We start from the raw sequence: 20,906 nt of genomic DNA, 5'->3' as shown, positions 1-20,906 counted from the left end.
AAACTTACAGAATTTAGGCGTGACTTTATGTTCTTCTCGCAACAGACAGTAGGCACAACCATTTACAAGAACAAGGCTCTGATACCAACTGTAAAATCCCGTAATAAAATAACTAATACTACTTTAAATTTGGCGGAAATTAAAATTTTTTCTTATTTAAAAAATAAAACCTCGCCTTCTGGGTTTAAATAAAATAATCTACTAAATTCTTGTAAATAATCCCAGTACAAAATATTTCCATGGCATAAAAAAAATATCATTCATCACTATTGTAAAAGCGTTATCCAAAACGAGCATTTGAAAATACTGGTTTGCCAACAAAATTTTGAAAAACTGAAAATCAGATTAAAAATTTTAACGTGCATAAAATCATTTTATAACAATAGCGGTTCTCGGGTTTGTTGGTACATCGTGTTCTCGCACCCAAGATGCAGCGGAAGTTTAAAATGTTTTGTTATTGGGCGTCGTGTATTTAAAACATTCATAGGGTGTTTAAAAAATTATACATTTGTGTTCTTAACACTGGACTCCAAATTATTCCTGTGTTTATGCGGCTATAGCCCTTCTTGTAAATCCCTACGAACTGAATCGCCTAATTAGGTCCACGATCAGAAGCTTTGTTCCTCGCTTGGATTGCACTAGAAATCAAGGATTTGTGCGTTGAGACTGCAGCCTCCAAATTTCCAAAATTCAGAGTCGATGCGGCGATGGAAGAACCAAAGGGCCGAAAATTTTTTCTTCAATTGTGAAATAGTGGCCGAGAGGTTTTTCAAGGGAGGAGAGAAATTTTTGTGAGATTTTTTGTGCGAAAACTTGGTTTTGTATTATGAGAGTGATATATATATAGAGTGAGACTCCTAATCTAATTAGGAGTTTCTCTTACACAAGGACTCTGATAATTTCATTATATTTAAACTCACATATAATTAATATATAATATATTTGTTAACCTTTAATAATACATGATATGATAATATCATATACACATATTTTATATCCTCATATAAAATATATACATGTATATGTATATTGAATTAAATAATCATTATTTAATTTATAAACTAACTCCTTGGTTAATTTAATTCTAGACTCCTCTAGAATATTTATGGGAATTTGTGCATGTTAATAGTCACCACTACTAGCACAACCATTTAATTAGTAAATTCCAAATTTACAAAAAAATGATTTCGAACTCATTATAACCCTGATCGACGATCCGAGAGCGCGGTTGTATCAAGGATACAAATCTTGTTCATATAATGAAAATTTAAAATTCCGAAAATCAAAATTTTCATTTGTCATATGGGCAGCTGCCAGTTTTAGTGAACTCATTCACAAAACAGGCTATTCCACTCCCTTTACTTATTTAGCAATCATGCTAACTTCCATTTCTTCCATCCTATGGAATCAGCTCATAAACTCCTTTATAAGCTTCCTGTTTGATCTCCATCAAACTATATTCGCCAAATTCCAACTCCTTGAAATTTGACGACTATCTCAATGAGAACACAGAATCTGATACATGTGTGACCTTTAATGGTTCAGGGATATAGCTAGCCGTGGGTTCACATCTCCATGTGATTTAGAATAATATTTATTCTTATTCGGGTTTACCCTAGTTAACCCCATTCTTTTCATCAACTCCTTGATCAAGAATGTCAGAACTCATTTCTGATTGCACCCATCGGACCATGTAAGAGCGTCTAGTAGCATCGCCCCATGATCCCCTAGGTATCATTGATAGTGCCTTCAAGAACCTTTAGTCATGGTTAGCGTACAGTAATGTCCCTTCAACACATATATTCCGATCAAATCTGCAACCATTGGTATATCGAGAGTTGCATATGAATTCGATAACAATGCGATTTATCTTTGAGTATTAATAGTGTCATGGCATGTGCAACTAGGAAAATACCTTTCCCTAAAGCACATTTCTTGCTCTGTCCATAGACTCCTTACACTATTAACTCATCAGATTACATAGGATATCTCCACCCGTAGGCGAACAGTGAATCCCAGATTACAATACATTTGCTCCTATGTATTTCAAAATTACATCCAACTTTGCCACCTGATGACCCTCAATGGAGTCGGTAAACGGATCAACGTGCATGCTAGTACTTATAACCTCTACATTGTCCCGGGTCAAAGAACTAAGGGTGTACATCCATAACTGCGGACTATTCCACTCGATAAGTGAGAACCACTTGGATAGTCTGAGGGAGGGTTGTTCAGTGCATCATCATATGATCACCCATATGTGTGAATGGACATCTCCATTTCATTGCCAATGAAACATGACATTTACATTACAGATGCTAGTCTCAAGCTCGAGCAACCTTTATCCTCTTTTTAGGTGGCTGATTCGATTAGGAACCTGTTTAGAATATACGGTACACTTCCTATTGAGTTCCATGATCTTACGTTGAGATGCAGAACTCATGGTACCTATTGTGAAAGATCGTGTGCTGGGCACCTTGAGGTGCCTTGAACACGATAAATCAATGAGCTGCAATAGCTCATGTTCTAAGAATGTTTACACCGATGAATTAAATCGATTTTGGTTACAAACCAAGCAGAAAACACTAGAAATAATCCTTCATTAAGAAACACTGATAAATTTTATATCATGTGTAACTGAATAACTCAAAATTACATGGGATCAGTTCTGGCTTATATCAGTTCAATTATGAACAAAACTGAACTGATATCAGCTGAACTGATTAAATCAGTTAAGAAAAAACAAGCAGTTAAACAGAAATAACACAAGATATGTTTATGGATGTTCGGAGACTTCAACTGCTTCTAGGTCACCCCTTCTACCACCTCGGGTAGGATACACTAGAAGATTATGATTAATTACAACAAGTGTAATAACCCAACCAGCTTAGGACTTACCCACTACCTAACTGAACTCTTAGACTAGACTGAAGGCAGCACCTTCCAGTCAACACTTGTTTAACGTCTGTGTGTCAAAGACTACATACACAAGTTTATTGTATTTATTCAAGACTGTATTTTGGTGGTGGTGTGTGTGTGTGAGAGAGAGAACTGAACAATGAACACTACAAGAAAGTGTTCTCACACACTGATGGAATTATGTTTCTTAACTAAGCTTGATAACACGATGAATTGTTCCCTCTGAGCAAATTGCTTCTAGTAAGCTGATGTGCAATATGCGTGTCCTTTCTATTGTTTTCACTCACTTGTTCTTCTTCTCATTGTAGATGATTTTGGTCTTCACTGATCTTCTATTTATAGGCGAGAAACTGATCGTACAGTGAGACTCAACAATTGTATCTGTTGCAGCTTGAATGTGTTCCTTGAGATTTGTGTCTCGACTTTTCCGAAATATATGCTGGAACATTTTTTTTATAAGCTCTGCTGCAACGTCCATTATTGTACTATAGATAGTACAAATGCTTTTGTTCATTGTGCATAGTTGGAATCCATAAGCTTGTCTTGATCTGCAACTGATTGATTCCTAACTGATGCTCCTAACTGGTCGTCTGAACTGATCTTCAATTGGGCTGGTGAAATCAGTTGACTCGTCAATTGAACTGATTTCACTGTTTCAGTTGAACTAGTCAGCTGGGCTCTTCATCAGTTGAGCACTTCATTAGCTGGCCGAGCTTGAACCACCTATCAGCTGAACAATCAGTTGAACTGATTCATTTTGATTGATAAGTCGGTGTTTTCAGTTTGCGTCTCCATAGCTTCAGTTTCTTGATTCGATAACTGATCAGTTCGAAGTCTGATCAGTTCCAGCTTCCTGCGCACTTAGGTAAATCATTAGAAACAAAATAACAAGTTTTGTTAACATCTAAACCAATATGAAATGTTCCAACATATTGTATATTCAAGGATTTTATCTATGCAGCTTGCATTGGTATACAGATAATGTATAATTTCATAATCGAATAAAATCGTAAAATATTATTAAAATAAAGATTTTTTTACATTAGAGTCAATAAAACTCGAGCCACAAGTTGGCTTGTCGGGCACCTACTCTAATAGGGTTTGCACTGCACACAGTCCGAGCAAAGTCACTGGTCAGCACCTCCTGTCTCCTCAAAAGCATCAACATCTGCATCGATCAAGTCTAATGACCCTAAATACTCAATACACAGAAACCATGAATAGCAAATAGTACTTAATAAAATCACATTCATTTGAAAGTAACGTGTACGAAATAACAGCTGAATATACATAAATATAGACGTGCCATAACTGCGAAAACATTTTCATAAAAGTGTTGCCATCATAACATACATAATCATACTTAATTTTGAGTAGAAATATGTCCAAAGCAAGTGGCCCGTAACATAAATCGCCTGATCAGACTAATCCACAGTACTAGGCTGGCAGAGATCACCGCAGCCTTTTGATCGGATGTCCACTCTCACATACATAAATCTCCGGTCTTACTTTACCGGGTGGAGAGGTCCCCGATCATGCTTTAACGCTTTCCAATCCCATAATCATACATCATTAGTCATGCTTTACTGGGTGGCCACAAGACAAATCACATACCTCCAAAATAAAATATTTTTTCACATCGATCATACTTAAAAACGTCGAGGGCTCTGGACATGCTTCCCCAACCATAGCAACAAAGATCCAGGAGATCCCAACGAATCCTGCAACCAAAACTTGAGAAAACGTGAAGAACATGCACAAATGTTCACAACTTGAGCGGTTTATAATAAAAATCATATATCTCTCATTTCTTATCATAAAATTACGAATTTACTATCGGATTGAAGATAACACAGATTACTACAAATCATATGTTGAAAATATTTCCAGAAAATCAACCTATGAGTCGCATAATTCGAAATGAGAGAGGGTGACGGGTTTTGTGACACGGAAATTTCATAGCTTGTGCGGTTTTACGATAAAAATCATATCTCTCTAGTTTCTTATCAGAAAATTATGAATTTGCTATCGATCGAAGATAACACAGAGTGATACAATTCATTTTTTAAAAATATTTCCAGAAAACCAACATATCAGTTGCATCATTCAAAATAATAGACGGTGACAGGTTTTGTGACACAGAAGTGCGGTTTTACAATAAAAATCATATCTCCATCGTTTATTATCAGAAAATTATGAATTTGCTATCGAATCTAAGATAAAACAGAGTGCTACAAATCATATATTGAAAAAATTTCTAGAAAACCAAAATATAAGTCTCAGAATTCGAAATAACATAGGGTAACAGGTTTTGTGACACAGATATTTCACAGCTTGTTTTGTTTTACGATAAAAATCATATATGCCTCGTTGCTTATAAGAAAATTACAAATTTACTATCAAATCAAAGGTATTACATAGTACTACAAATCATATGCTGAAGAACATTCTAGAAAATGGACCTATAAACCGCAGTAATCAAAATGACAGCAAATGGCGGGTTTTGTGACTTAAAATTTTCAGAAATCGTTTAAATCATAACCCATCAAAATTTTCACATAACGAACAAATTTTCATGCACAATATACATCAAAATACATAATATGACGAGATCGATCTGTAAAAGAAAATTTTATACATGTCTTTGCATCTAAACGCTCGGATAAACGAATATTGACGCGAGGGTACATGAAGGATGAACGGAGGACGATTCCTTGAAGTTTTTCTTGACAAAAACTCACCAAAATCTCCAGAATATTGCTAGGATGAGTGCTCAAGAAAGACACAACCCTAGCTTTTTCCTCCAAAAGTAACGTGTATGAGTGTGTGTGTTTAGGTGTAGGTATGTGTTATTAGTATAAGGTATTAGGGTTAAAAAAAGTCTAATAAAATAAATTAATAGGCTAATCTCATACTAATTTAATTATTTAGACCCACTCAAAAATTTAATAAAATATTCAAGTACCAAATTTTTAGATTAAAATCTCCAAATTTCGAAATAGCTAAATGAAATACTTAAAATCCTAATTTAACTTGAATAATAATTAAATAATTTAATTAAGGCATAAAATTAATTATAAAGATATTTTATACCCAATTTAAGGATTAAATCATCAATTTACAAATTTATATTTAAAGCGCTTAAAATCTTATAAATCGTCTAATAATTTAAATTGAACTTTAAAATGTTAAAATTCATACATCATTTAAAATAACTAATTTTTCTTAAATTAAAATAAAAATATAACATTTAATTTTATCGCTGATACGAATCCTCGTACGAATGAGAAGCAAACACGATTAATTAGAATCGCGCCCTCAATTCAATAACGAACAAGGATCGATTAGGTTGTCCCGATCTTTTGAAACAAGCAACGATTTGTGAGATCCACCTCTAAGCGATTAACACTTAGCAACAAATATCAACGATAATAACAATCGAATTTCATACGAACCTTCAAAGAACTTGTTTTGACAATCCGTGCGAAAACAATTGACAAACGCCACAAAGATGCAATCTTTGATAAGTTTGATTTTGTGAAGAACAAAGCAAAATGCCTTGCAAATTTGAGAGAAATCCTCAAGATATTTGATATATGTCTGAATTGGTTCGTTCATGGTCCTTTACAATCATTTTATAATCAATAAAACATGAAAAAGTAGTGTAAAAAGTCATAAAGGAAGTTGTAAACAAATTCTACACAGAAGGTCGCGCGGCTGCGTGGGATCTCGCACGGTGGCGCGCGAGATTCTGCATTTCACTAGCCCGGGGCGCGCGCTCGTGCTGGAAGTGGCGCTGCCGCGCGCGCAGTTCTGCTTTGCGCTAGCGCACTGCTGCACTGCTTCTGGACATCTGCGCTAGCGCGTGCTGCTGCGCTACTTCTCTTGGGCTATTTTTCACTCATATGCTTAGTTGTTCGGGATTCCTTCATTATATTATTTGTTGAACTCCACCACTTGCTTTGGTATGCTTGATTCATCATTATTGAGCTTGAAGGTCCGAAACAACGACAATCTCTAAATCTCCTTCCAATCATTTGCTCGCCACGCTCGGTCAGATTCGTATCATACTCCCTTTCTTCAAAAAGATTTGTCCTCAAATCTTGTCTACCTACGCAAAAACGAAGCAAGTTAGTAATAACAAAATTTATATGACCAACATGCTTACCTTCATGTTCAAGTTTGTAGGTGTTATTGCCCACGTGCTCCTTCAATGCTTTGAGCCCTAACTCCATGGTTGCCTTCACTGTCAATGTAACAACCTCAACATACACCAATTGACGAGTGACACCAAATGATAAGATATCATTAACTATCACAAAGATCAGATTTCTCCCCTTCTTAGACCTAGTTAACACACAACTGAAATCCATACACGTGTAAGACCATAGTCCACTAGGAATAAGATATAATTGATGCAACACATAAGAATCAAACTTAGATGCCCTTTCCTCGTATCCAATGCACCCTTCACTACACCTCTTAACATACCTCTTCATATGCAACCAACACATATAATCATGCATTTTATCAAAGATAAAGACACCACTATATGCATCACCAACACGTAACTCATGCAATGAATTTAGAATAAACAATTTATCCTCCTTAAAATTGTATTCATTATGATCATAAAAATTCTTACGTGCAATGCATGTTTCACAATTCCACTCAATATACCTCCTCATATGCAATCATAGTAAAAATTTATGCATCATATCTATGGCTCTAGTTACTTCATGGCTACCAATCAAACAAATGTCATGTGCCTCAATATCAAGCAACAACTCATGCAATGGATGTAGGATGAAAAGTTTATTTTCTTTAAATAGGTATTCATCATGAACAAAGAAATAATCATGTTCATCCTTGCACCTCTCAAAACCATCAAACAAGCATAAATAATGCAAGTAGAACACCCTAAATATACTATCCATGTAATCTTCACAACCATCACCAATCAAATATAAATCATGGAAATAGGACATGTCCCATGTACTATCGATGCAATATCTCATCTCATCACAAAAACCTAAGTCTAATGTATATAAACCATTGTAACAAGCAAACCTCATCAACTTATTAAATAGTGAGACATCAAAATTCATAGTAGGTACATGCAATTCATCCATGGTCTCAAATTCATAACAATCTAGGAATAAGGATAAATTTACATCCGACCCCTTAACCACCACATTTGCAACACATTCTCCAACCTTTGGAAAATGATACATCAAAGAATTAAGATAAGGACGAAAGTCATACCTCATGGTTTTTGTGTTGGCAACTAACCTTACCTCATCGCGATGGTACTTGTATTCTCGAGGCTCGGACCCTTGGGTTCTCCCTTTAGTAAGACTCACTTGTCTCCTTGGCATGAAAACCCCAAGAACCTGCAAATAAGAAATAGCAATGCTCGGGATTGAACCGGCTATATCATCACCATAACAATAAACCACTTTGTACAAATATACATGAAAGGGTTTATGCAAAAATAAACATCTCTCCATCTCACTCTTTTGGGCCATAAAGTTCTTTTTCTTTTTATTTTCTTTGGCCTCTTTTTCTTGTTCTTTTTCTTTTATCTCATTCTTTTCTTCTCTTTTTATTTCTATGGTCATCTCACTCTTTTGTTCACTCTTTCTTTTGACCATTTTAAATTCATTTTCACTCAATTCATGAAGTATCAATTGAACCTCAAGGACTCCTTTTGGATTCATTGAACAAGAGAAACATTTTGTCCCTCAAGAAATGGATGTACAATAATTGCTCCTTGCCTACTCCCCATATCTATATTAGACAATTTAAGCACTTCTCCTCCATCTAATGATTCAGTTTCTACTATACATTGTTTAACATCATTCGACTCATCAACTAGTGGAATACCATCATCAACAAGTTTCATAACATCAAATTCAAATTCATATTCATATTCAGGTTCCACTACAACCTCTTCTCCAAGTTCAGACTCAACAACCACCTCATCCTCCACTCGGGATTCAAGCTCACCCACAACATCAACCTCCATTTGAGAATTAAGCTCAACTGGTGATTTTACTACGATCACCTCCTCACGTGGACATTGGCTGATTTCACGCCCAATTGCTAAACACCAACAACATATAATATCACAAGTACTAGAATTTGAGTTTTTAAATGTACATTGATATTCATATTTGCTAGCTTCACATCTCGACTGCTCCATTGGACTAACAATGATTTTCTCTCCCCGGTTGCTATACCCACTACTCTCCCCACATCCCCTATCATCATCACGATGCAAATACAACGATCTATTCCCTCCAAATCTTCTACGTCGCCTATCCTCATCATATTGCCTATCATGTATTTCATCTTCTTCGCACCTCCTATATTTTTTTTGTAGATGCTTAAACTCCTTCTCCCATATTCTATCCAACCCACCTAACATTGTTTTAAATTGACGTTCGTCAATCATTATACCTGCAAGAAAAAATTAGAAGAAAATAATAAAGAATAAATTTTCTCACCACGAATCCTCACTGGTCACTCCAATGAAAATTCACTCGACTATCCTTTTTTTTTTCTCTTTTTTTTTCACTACAAAATACTCACCGGTCACTCCAAAGAAATAACGCTCGCACTCAAGTGTTTTCACTCGAATTTGATAGTTCTCTTTAAGATGTGCTCAAGCTTTGTACCTGTATATCAAACTAACAAGATTCAACTCGTGGACACTCGCAACTGTCTCACTTGGACTGCGCAAAACAAAGAACGCTAGAATAACGCAGATCTTACAACAATACAAAGGATAACACGGTTCTGAAAACCAAAATGAAAGTCTAACACAGATCTGAAAACAGAACAAAATTTTAGAAAGATCTGAAAATAAAAACGAAAGGATAACACAGATCTGATAACAGAACTGATTTTTTTTTTAATTTTTAGACAGATCTGAAAATAGCAACGAAAGAATAAGACAGATCAGGGAACAGAACGAAATTTTAAACAGATCTGAAAATAGCAACGATAACTTACTTGAATCAAAGAGAACCAAATGCTCTGATACCAAATGATACGAATCCTCGTACGAATGATAAGCAAACATGATTAATTAGAATCGCGCCCTCAATTCAATAACGAACAAGGATCGATTAGGTTGTCCCGATCTTTTGAAACAAGCAACGATTTTTGATATTCACCTCTAAGCGATTAACACTTAGCAAAAAATATCAACGATAATAACAATCGAATTTCATACGAACCTTCAAAGAACTTGTTTTGACAATCCGTGCGAAAACAATAGACTAACGCCACAAAGATGCAATCTTTGATAAGTTGGATTTTGCGAAAAACAAAGCAAAATGCCTTGCAAATTTGAGAGAAATCCTCAAGATATTTGATATATGTCTGAATTGGTTCGTTCATGGTCCTCTACAATCATTTTATAATCAATAAAACATGAAAAAGTAGTGTAAAAAGTCATAAAGGAAGTTGTAAACAAATTCTACACGGAAGGTCGCGCGGCTGCGCGGGATCTTGCGCGGTGGCGCGCGAGATTCTGCATTTCACCAGCCCGGGGCACGCGCCAACGCCAGAAGTTGTGCTGCCGCGCACGCGGGCGTGCGCGCTGCTTCTGGCGCTGCCGCGCGTGCAGTTCTGCTCTGCGCTAGCGCGCTGCTGCACTGCTTCTGGACATCTGCGCTAGCGCGTGCTGCTGCTTCTGCACATCTGCGCTAGCGCGTGCTACTGCTTCTGCACATCTGCGCTAGCGCGCTGCTGCACTGCTTCTGGACATCTGCGCTAGCGCGCGCTGCTGCGCTACTTCTCTTGGGCCATTTTTCACTCATATGCTTAGTTGTTCGGGATTCCTTCATTATATTATTTGTTGAGCTCCACCACTTGCTTGGGTATGTTTGATTCATCATTATTGAGCTTGAAGGTCCGAAACAACGACAATCTCTAAATCTTCTTCCAATCATTTGCTTGCCACGCTCGGTCAGATTCATATCATAATGATATGAATCCTCGTACGAATGAGAAGCAAAAAATATTTCATACGAACCTTCAAAGAACTTGTTTTGACAATCCGTGCGAAAACAATTGACTAACGCCACAAAGATGTAATCTTTGATAAGTTGGATTTTGTGAAAAACAAAGCAAAATGCCTTGCAAATTTGAGAGACATCCTCAAGATATTTGATATATGTCTGAATTGGTTCGTTCATGGTCCTTTACAATCATTTTATAATCAATAAAACATGAAAAAGTAGTGTAAAAAGTCATAAAGGAAGTTGTAAACAAATTCTACACGGAAGGTCGCGCGGCTGCGCGGGATCTCGCGCGGTGGCGCGCGAGATTCTGCATTTCACCAGCCCGGGGCTCGCGCCCGCGTCGGAAGTGGCGCTGCCGCGCGCGCAGTTCTGCTCTGCGCTAGCGCGCTGCTGCACTGCTTCTGGACATCTGCGCTAGCGCGTGCTGCTGCTTCTGCACATATGCGCTAGCGCGTGCTGCTGCGCTACTTCTCTTGGGCCATTTTTCACTCATATGCTTAGTTGTTCGGGATTCCTTCATTATATTATTTGTTGAACTCCACCACTTGCTTGGGTATGCTTGATTCATCATTATTGAGCTTGAAGGTCCGAAACAACGACACTCTCTAAATCTCCTTCCAATCATTTGCTCGCCACGCTCGGTCAGATTCGTATCAATCGCCTTAATCGTCTCCGGTCTCCTATCCCCGGCAAATCATCGAATATTCGCCTGAAAAACTCAAACTCAAGAAATGCATTTAAATCTCATAAAAATAAACATATAAATATTTAAAATAAATTAAATGTGTTGAATTCATCATTTAATTATTTTAAATCAACTAAATTAATTAACATATTAAATTATGCATGCGGTTTACATGTACTCATTTTTGGGCAATACATATGCGATCTTTGATCTTGAGAATATGCTCGTGAGGTGTATCGCAATTTATTGGTTTTATTGCTTCGTATGTTTGCTTGTTCTAAGTCACCAACCATTTTCAACTGATTCGATCAGCTATATATAGTCTTCGAACTCAACGGTCACATCGAATGCATTTAATGTCCATTTAATGACAAATATTCGTTGAATCGTCATGTAGTAGCTTTATCTAACAGTAGTACGATGTTTTCAGATTGTTCTGTTCTGATACAGCTGTTCTGCTTCGGTACGATCTGTCAGAATGCCTGCTATCTTTTAACTGATGTCGATGTCAACTGATTAGAAGTCGACTGATAAGCCGATCAGTTCAACTAGGCATTATCAATCATTATCAGTTGTAACTGATATCCTATCAGTTACGAAAACTTCAATTGGAAAAGTTTTTTAATTCAGCACAAAACGAAGTCATCAATTGTATATGTTCAATCAGTTAGATTCTTCAGTTCCTTTAAGATTAATTTGTCAAACTCTAAAACCTATAATATTCCAACAGAAGGTATATAGTGAATCCTTTACATGTACTGAAATTTGAACCGTTGCAGCTTTCACTGAACCTGTCACACGAGGAGAGACCTATTTAGATTCTAGACAGACACGACCACTACAATAAAAAAGGCCTACGACAACATTGAAAAACCGTTGTCGTAGGTCTTTTAAAACTATTGTTAAAGCCCCTATGGTTAAAAGGTGCGCTCAAAGACAACGGTTTTTTTCCATTGTTGTAGCTACAACTTGCGACGGTTTTTGAAAAACCGCCTACTACAAAATTAGCGACGGATTAAAAAACCGTCGCCTGCAACTTTAGCGACGGAATTAAGAAACCATCGCTAAAATTAGCGACAATTTGTTCATGATACGGTTGGATCAAGATTTCTGTCGCTAATATTTTCAGTAAAATAAAAAAAATTTACTTTTAATAATTTAATAAATCTAAGAAAAATTATAATTTGAATAGGCTAACAATATTCATGATATTAACTAACACTTAAAATATTACCAAAAATTAAAGCGAAAAAATTGACCCTAAATCGAAACTAAAATCGTGTAAGAAGAAAATTTTAAGTGTTGTAAAGTGGTAAAATCGTGTAAGAGAGAAAAATTTGAAGTGTTGTGAAGTGTGTAGAAGAAAATTGGTCGGAAATGTGGTATTTAAAGAAATTTTGCGACGGTTATTGGTAAAACCGTTAGCGACTGTTATAAGTATAACCGTCGCTAATTATGGCGAGTTTTTTCAAATTTTAAAATTTGCGACGGTTTGGGTTTAACCGTCGCTATATTTAGCGACGGTGTAGCCAAAATCGTCGCTAAGTAAAACCATCACTAAGTTAATACATACGACGGTTCTATTTTAAACCGTCGCAATTTTGAAATAGCGACAGTTTCTGTAGAACCGTCGCTAAATTTAGCGACGGTTTTGAACAGCATACACAAATCGTTGTTTTTTGTCCAAAAAACACGTTAAACCGTTGTCGATTGTCAAAAAAACACGCTAATAGACAACAATAGAACAGTTGTCATAAACGTTCAAAGACAATTGTTTCATAGAACTGTTGTTAAAATTAAGTGGACATGAGGTTACGAAACAAAGTCATCAAGATGGTTAATATTAAGTGGTTGAATCATTCCGATAAGGAAGCTACTTGGGAAACTTAAGACGAGATGAGGAGTCGCTACCCAGACTTGTTAGGTAAGTGGTAATTTCGAGAACAAAATTTTATTAAGAAGGGGACGAATTGTAGTGCCCAAAAACAAGTTTACGTAGACCACATGCATAATTATTGGGTTAATTAATTCAAATGATTTAAATGGATTAAGTGATGCATTCAACATGTTTAATTTAGTTTAAATATTTATATGTTTATTTTCTTGAGATTTAATTGTATTTCTTGAGTCTAAGATTTCAGGCGAATATTCGATGTTTGGCTGGAGATAAGAGACCAGAGACAATTAAGGTGCAAAAATTAAATATTGTATTTTTTATTTTAAGCCAAGAATTATTTATTTAAATAATTTACGAATTTTAGCATTTTAAAGTCAAATTAAATTATTAGATGAATTAAAATATTTTTAAGCATGATATTAGCAAATTTTCATAAATAGGAGATTTTATTCTTGAGCATGATGTTTAATATTTTATCAAATTATTTTAAGACTTAATAAATTTGTTATTTAATTTTAATTAAATTTCAAAATTTTTTTTAAAAAAGAATAAAAACACACACAAACACACATACGTAAAGACACAATCAAACACACAAAAACGTGAAAAGCTAGGGTTTGGTCTCCAAATAGTCTCTTCCGCTTCTCCATATCTAACTACAATATTTTGGTGAATTTTCATAAGTTTTTGACAAGGAAAATATCTAGCAAGCGTGCTCGGTTTATCCTCTATGTTCCCTCGCGTCGGTATTCGTTTATTCGAGCGTTTAAACGCAAAGACATGTTCTAAAGCTTTCTTGACGCATCAATCTTGTTATATACTGTAGTTTGATGATATTTATACATGAATAAAGTTTTTATAAATGAAATATCTGAATCAAAACATGAATTTGCATGCTGAAATTTTTATGCGCAGGATCCTTCAAGTTTTCATGAGTTTGTAATGCGTAGGCTTCGTGTGAATCGTCCGGGCTGTTGCTGATGTGTATGGAGATGTATTAGGATGTTTATAGATATTATTTATCAATCCTTGAAGGGTCAGAAATGGTCTAGTCGCACGAAAGAAAAGAGCTCCGCCATGTGCGCGTGGGGGATATTTTCGGTGTTCGGCTTGTTGGGGCAAGTTCGGGCTGGGCTAGGGCTTGTGGATAGGGTATGGACCGTGTATTAGGGTGATAAGGTGGATCTGGTCTTGATTGTTTATGGGCTGGTCGGGTAGGAAAGTTGTTTGAGACAAAAAGGTCGCGCGCGCAAAGGCATGTCACAACCGGTTGCTCCACGAAGTCCACGTGCGACCTGAGTTTGTAAGGACCAAATCAGTGGCTTTTTAGGGTCTAAGGTAATGGTCTAGGGCTTGGTTAAAACCTGATTCAAGCCGTGGTAAGTTTGGAGACGTATAGAACCCAAACGTGTCGAAAAAGGGCTGAATAGAGCCTAGAGTTTCTTGTCTTGTTTTGGGATAGTTTGGGGATGTTTCAGAGGTGATTCTAAGGCTATGGACAATGTGTTAGGTTGTTGGTTAAGGTTAAGGTTGAGTCGAGTCACAAGTCGTGGGGGTAAGTCGCAATTCGTTTTATTTTATTCGGAAGTCGTATGGGTAAGATGCAAATTTATGAGATGCTTTAAATTGTAAGTTTTAACTGGTGGCAGTAGGTATGGGATAGATCCAACGAGGTACACGATGTTCTTAAATAAATATAACATGCAAAAATATTTATTTTGAGGTATGTAAGTTGTCTTGTGGCCAAATTACGCATTTACGATCTGGAAACCGGAGAACGTATCCGGGGACTTTTCCAACTTATCTTATTATTGGTATTAGATATCCATTCCAAAGGCTGTGATGATCCTTACCGGCCAAGCATTGTGGTGTTAGTTTGTTGGAACATTTCATGTTCGTATTCTTGATTTTGATGTTAATAAAACTTGTTATTTTGTTACTAATGATTTACCTAAGTGCGCAGAAACTGAAATTGGTCAAGATTCGAACTGATCAGTTATCGAGCCAAAACTAAAGCTATCGAGACACAAACTGAAAGCGCCAACTAATTTCGTAAACTGAACCAGTTCAACTGATTGTCTAGTTAATAGGCAGTTCAGCAGAAGACTTTCAGAAGCCCGGCCAGCTGATGAAGAGCTCAACTGATGAAGAGTCCAGCTGACCAGTTCAACTGAAGCAGCAGAATTAGTTCAGCTGACGAGCCAACTGATTTCACCAAACTAGTTCAAGATCAGTTCAACTGACCAGTTCAGAACATCAGTTACGAATCAATCAGTTTACAGAACACGACAAGCTTATTCAATGGAATCCAGCTGTGCGCACTGAGGAAAAGCTTTTGTCCAGTCAAAGGACAATAATAGACGTTGTAGCAGTGCTTAAAGCCAAAACGTTCCAGAATGAATGTAAGAAAGTACACACATTTCGAGGAACGAATTCAAACTGCAACGTTCACATGTGATGAGTCTTGATGTACGGTCACATTACTGCTATAAATACAGACCAAGACCATCAACAAAGACAGAGGTGGAAAAAACAAGAGAGAAAAGAAAGGACACGCTTATTGCATATCATCTTTTCCCTCAGTGTGTGAGAACACCTTTTGGTTTGTTTTCAGATATTATTTCTCACACACACATAACAACTCAAATACCGTCTTGCACAAAGACGTAAAACTTGTGTATGATGTCTTTGACACACAGATGTTAAACAAGTTTTGGTTGGAAGGTGATGCCTTCAGTCTAGACTAGAAGTTCAATTATGCAGTGGGTAAGTCCTAAGCTAGGTGGGTTTGTACAAGGTATTGTATAAATCAAATTTTTCTAGTGAATCCTACCCGAGGTGGTAGAAAGGCTGACGTAGGAGCAGTTGAAGTCTCCGAACATCCATAAATATATCTTGTGTATTAATTGCTTAACTGTGTTTTAAACTGACTTGATCAGTTCAGCTGATATCAGTTCAATTCTGTCCATAGCTGAACTGATAGAAGCCAGAACCGATTCCCCGTATTTCAGTCGATCAGTTTACACAAGTTATTAATTTTAAAAAAAATTCAGTTTTTCTTAACGAAAGATTACTTCGAGTGCTTTCCGCTTGGTTTGAAACCAAACTAGATCTTATAATCGGTGTATACATTCTTAGAACAAAATCTATTGCAGCTCATTGAGAATATTGTGTTTCAAGAACCCTCACATGTGCCCGAACCGATCCATCATAGTTTGATCAAACAAATTATGTTATGGTGCCACATTTCAATTAGCAGCTCTACGCAAAATGTTTAAATTTGTTATGTGAAGCGAAACATATTTTATGAAAATGTTTATGCAGGAAAGTCGCGTCATATTTATTTATGCCTAGATAACTTACATATAAAGTATGTTTAAATTGCATGAATTTTTATTATTTAGTATTCGTTATTCACAGTTTATGCATAATGAGTCATTAGACTCATTAGACTTGATTGATGCAGATGACGTTGTTGAGGAGACTGGAGGTGATTACCAGTTAGCAGGCTCGGACCGTAGGCACTGCATACTCGATTACCTTGCAATTTATGAGCTTTATGCATGTTAAAAATTATTTAATACTCTAATTTATTTTATTTTGATTGGGAAAAAATTATTTCTTTGGATGTTTTTAAAATATTTTATGGATGTCGACGCGGATAATTTTTTTTACGCCTCAAAATATTCAGAATTTGAATTGGTTATATTTTTTAAATTTAGAATTTTAGGTTTATTTGTTTGAAATTTTCGAAAATGGTGTATATATTTTTATTGAGTTTAAAATATAAGAGTTGTGGATTTAATTAGATAGAAAAATTTTATTTTTCACATATTTAAAAACAATATATTCACCAAATTCAAACCACATTTCTTGATTATTCGTTCACAACAAATATTATACCCCAAATTTGTCCAACTTAATGACTCAATTGTTTTCCCTCGAACTTAAATACAAACACAAAACACAAACTGAGAAGTAAAATAGCTAGAGAAATCCGACTTTGTCTTCTTTTGCATCTCAATTTGAGTTTCATTTGGCATTTTACCATTTCTTCTTTTTCTTGTTCTTCCCTCCGCCAAATTTTACCACACGTGATATCGGCGGAAAATCTCGAAAACCATCAACAATTCTGTAGATTATGGAGCATTGATTCTCCCGTGGTAGAGACGAATCTCGATCACCGAGACCCGATGATGAAGTTTACGCCAAATTTTGTCATAAATCTAGATCTGCGGTGATTTGGTGTCCCTTTTTTGTGTTTATATTTTCGTAAATTTGAATTTGGGTTCAAACCCAATTCTCAGATCTAAGGGTTTGAAATTTGAGCAACGGAAAGGGGGGGTTGTGTATTTTTTTATAATAATTATACAGAAAATGCCTGGTCATGGGGATTTGGATAGGCAAATAGATCAGTTGATGGAGTGCAAGCCGCTATCGGAGGCGGATGTGAGGTCTCTGTGCGAGCAAGCGCGAGCAATTTTAGTGGAGGAATGGAATGTGCAGCCGGTGAAATGCCCCGTGACAGTGTGCGGCGATATTCACGGACAGTTTTACGATCTGATTGAGCTTTTTCGAATAGGTGGAAACGCTCCCGATACTAATTACCTCTTTATGGGAGACTATGTTGGTGAGCTTTACATGGATTTTGGGTAATTTTATGGAAGAGAAGCATATCTTGGTTTGTGTTATTTGTGTGATGCATATGAACTGGATCTGTAGGAAGTTTTAGCTAATTTTTTAAACTTGGATAAATCGTAGATGGGTTTTCTTCTTGTTTGTAAGTGTCCATCGTTGGTATTTTCGGAAGATAAGTAATTTTTTACTTTATAGAGGTTTCTAGTCTAGGGCAGAAAAATAAATTGGATAATCGATGTATTTGCTTGTGGGAAGTGAATTGAAATATGAGCATTAAATTTTGATGCCCAGATTGTTACAGAGATATATATATCCTGGAAGAAAAATCAATGAGGTGTGAATTAGAGCTGATTCCTTATCACATTTTATGGAATTTTACATGGCTTTACTACAGGAATGACTATAGACATGCAATTTTGGAGTTTTCGCACCTGTGTTTTCTTTCACATTAAGGGAAGCTTTTAACACCTATCCTTCCAACATTTCCTTTGTTAGGTGTTTGAGTTTGGTCACGATTATTGAATCATGCTTCACTAATAATGAATTTTTTCTTGTGTATCCTTGGGGTATCTCTTGCATCTGAATGATCCTTGGTGATGAGCAATATTTATGGTTTCTTTAGATAATAGAGTTCTATTATTTAGCTGGCCTGTCAGAAAGGGCATCTTAGCAGTTCTCTAATAATATGTTTTGTGTAACGCAGACCGTGGGTACTACTCAGTGGAGACCGTTACAATTTTAGTTGCTTTAAAAGTTCGTTATAGAGATAGAATTACTATTCTTCGAGGGAATCATGAAAGTCGACAAATCACTCAAGTGTAAGACCTCTACTTTCTTCCATATGCTCTTACTGGTAGATATCCTTTGAAATGGCATAAATTATCCTCATCTGCAAACCAGTTTGCTGCATTGTCTTTTGTTTCTACTGGATAAAATATGTTGTTACTGACACACTAGTGTTGTATGAAGCACATTGTTCATCCTTTCTGTATTTTTAAAAGACTGCCAAGTACTATCTATATGGTTAGCAAAATAAGTTAATGGTTAAATTGGTATAAATGCATAAACCTAATGAAAAGCTGCGCAATTTACACTATAACCCAAAATTGACGGAGGAAATGGGCATCATTTTACTATTTTAGAGATCATATCTTACATGGAATGAACTTGTTCCTTGATATCAGATCTGCTCACTGAATGTTTTTGATGGAAAATTAAAGTTTAGATATGTTCTTGAGCATTTCCAAATTTTGTAGACTATATTCTTCTTAATTTGATAATTTCCAGGTTTACTAATTCACCTTTTTTTCTTTGCTAGATATGGGTTCTATGATGAATGCTTGAGAAAGTATGGCAATGCCAACGTCTGGAAGTATTTCACGGATCTTTTTGACTATCTACCCTTGACTGCACTAATTGAGAGTCAGGTGTGGATTATAAGTTGCCACACTTCTCCGTTTTGATTTTGTCGATGGAATAACTTTATGTCTGATGTCTTGCAATGCTTCCTTCTAGATATTTTGTTTGCATGGAGGTCTTTCACCATCTCTCGATACACTAGACAATATCCGAGCTTTGGACCGTATACAGGAGGTACGGGGAGTTTTTATTTTCGTTCGCTTTTTTATCGTTTTGGTAATGTATAGTATATCCTGTTTTTATTATATTTTGTCCCTGGTTGTACGAGGTGGATGGATTTTGGTTTGGAGTTGATATTTTGTGGGTCACTGTCCCTTCTCCTGAGCTATACTGCTATTTTTGTCCAAAGCTAAGAGATTGCCTCCATGACATATTTATGCTCATGTGTGTTGTGAGTAATTTTCCAAAACATGTTCTTGATCTACATGCTTGTTGATTGGTTTATAGGTTCCTCACGAAGGACCGATGTGTGATCTCTTATGGTCTGATCCGGATGACCGATGTGGTTGGGGCATATCGCCGCGTGGCGCTGGATACACTTTTGGTCAAGATATCGCGGCTCAATTCAACCACACCAATGGCCTCTCCCTAATTTCAAGAGCTCACCAGCTTGTCATGGAGGGCTTCAATTGGTGCCAGGTATGCTAATAATCTGAATCACACAATCACATCAACCTTCATTTCTAACAACAGTTTCATCACGCGTTTATCCCTTTCATGTATTTGTAGGAGAAGAACGTAGTAACAGTCTTTAGCGCTCCAAACTATTGTTATCGTTGTGGAAATATGGCTGCCATACTCGAAATTGGGGAGAACATGGATCAGAATTTCCTCCAGTTTGACCCAGCTCCTCGGCAGATTGAACCTGATATGACTCGCAAAACTCCAGATTATTTTTTGTGAAACTGAGACCTCTTTTCAGCCGTTTGTAACACTCATTTGCAGTTATGTCAATGTTGATGTGTGTTAAGAGACTAGTATTTGTTTGTCGGGGAGTGATTTTCTTCATCATTCTTCTGTTGGGAGTTCACATAAGTACTCCATAGATCGAAGTATTGGCGGCAGGGGATTTCTTGGGTTGTATATTTCTTTCCGCGCCCACCCCCCCCACAGGAAAATAGATGCAAAAAATGACTTGATAATATTTTGTGTGTGTGTGTGTAATTTTTAAAGGATGGAGGAAGTAGTTTCCAATTTTATCCTGACAACTGATCATAATTTCATTGAACTGAACTGTGCTGTGCCCTTGGGCTTGCCTTCTCCTTCTTCATCATTGAACTGATTGCACTAATTAGTTTGCCTGACTTATTTCATT

At 36.4% G+C, this 20,906-nt stretch overlaps 1 protein-coding gene across 2 annotated transcripts; it reads left to right on the top strand.

Moving 5' to 3' along the window:
* Positions 1–17,522: 17,522 nt before the first annotated feature.
* Positions 17,523–20,698, top strand: LOC142520051 (serine/threonine-protein phosphatase PP2A-2 catalytic subunit-like). Of its 2 annotated transcripts, XM_075623006.1 has the most exons (6): positions 17,536–18,164; positions 18,876–18,990; positions 19,491–19,599; positions 19,688–19,765; positions 20,039–20,230; positions 20,321–20,698. In XM_075623006.1, exons 1-6 carry the CDS (start codon positions 17,912–17,914, stop codon positions 20,492–20,494), a joined length of 921 nt encoding a protein of 306 aa, XP_075479121.1. In that variant the 5' UTR covers positions 17,536–17,911; the 3' UTR covers positions 20,495–20,698. The 2 variants fall into 2 exon arrangements, with proteins under 2 accessions (XP_075479122.1, XP_075479121.1); XM_075623007.1 differs by lacking the exons at positions 20,039–20,230; positions 20,321–20,698 and adding an exon at positions 19,882–19,959 and having other exon boundaries at positions 17,523–18,164; positions 19,688–19,786.
* The last annotated feature ends 208 nt before the right edge of the window (positions 20,699–20,906 follow it).

The sequence above is a fragment of the Primulina tabacum genome, chromosome 12 (genome assembly GCF_025594145.1).
Source record: "Primulina tabacum isolate GXHZ01 chromosome 12, ASM2559414v2, whole genome shotgun sequence".
Classification (NCBI taxonomy): Eukaryota; Viridiplantae; Streptophyta; class Magnoliopsida; order Lamiales; family Gesneriaceae; genus Primulina; species Primulina tabacum.
This window is presented reverse-complemented; position numbering and strand designations above follow the sequence as displayed.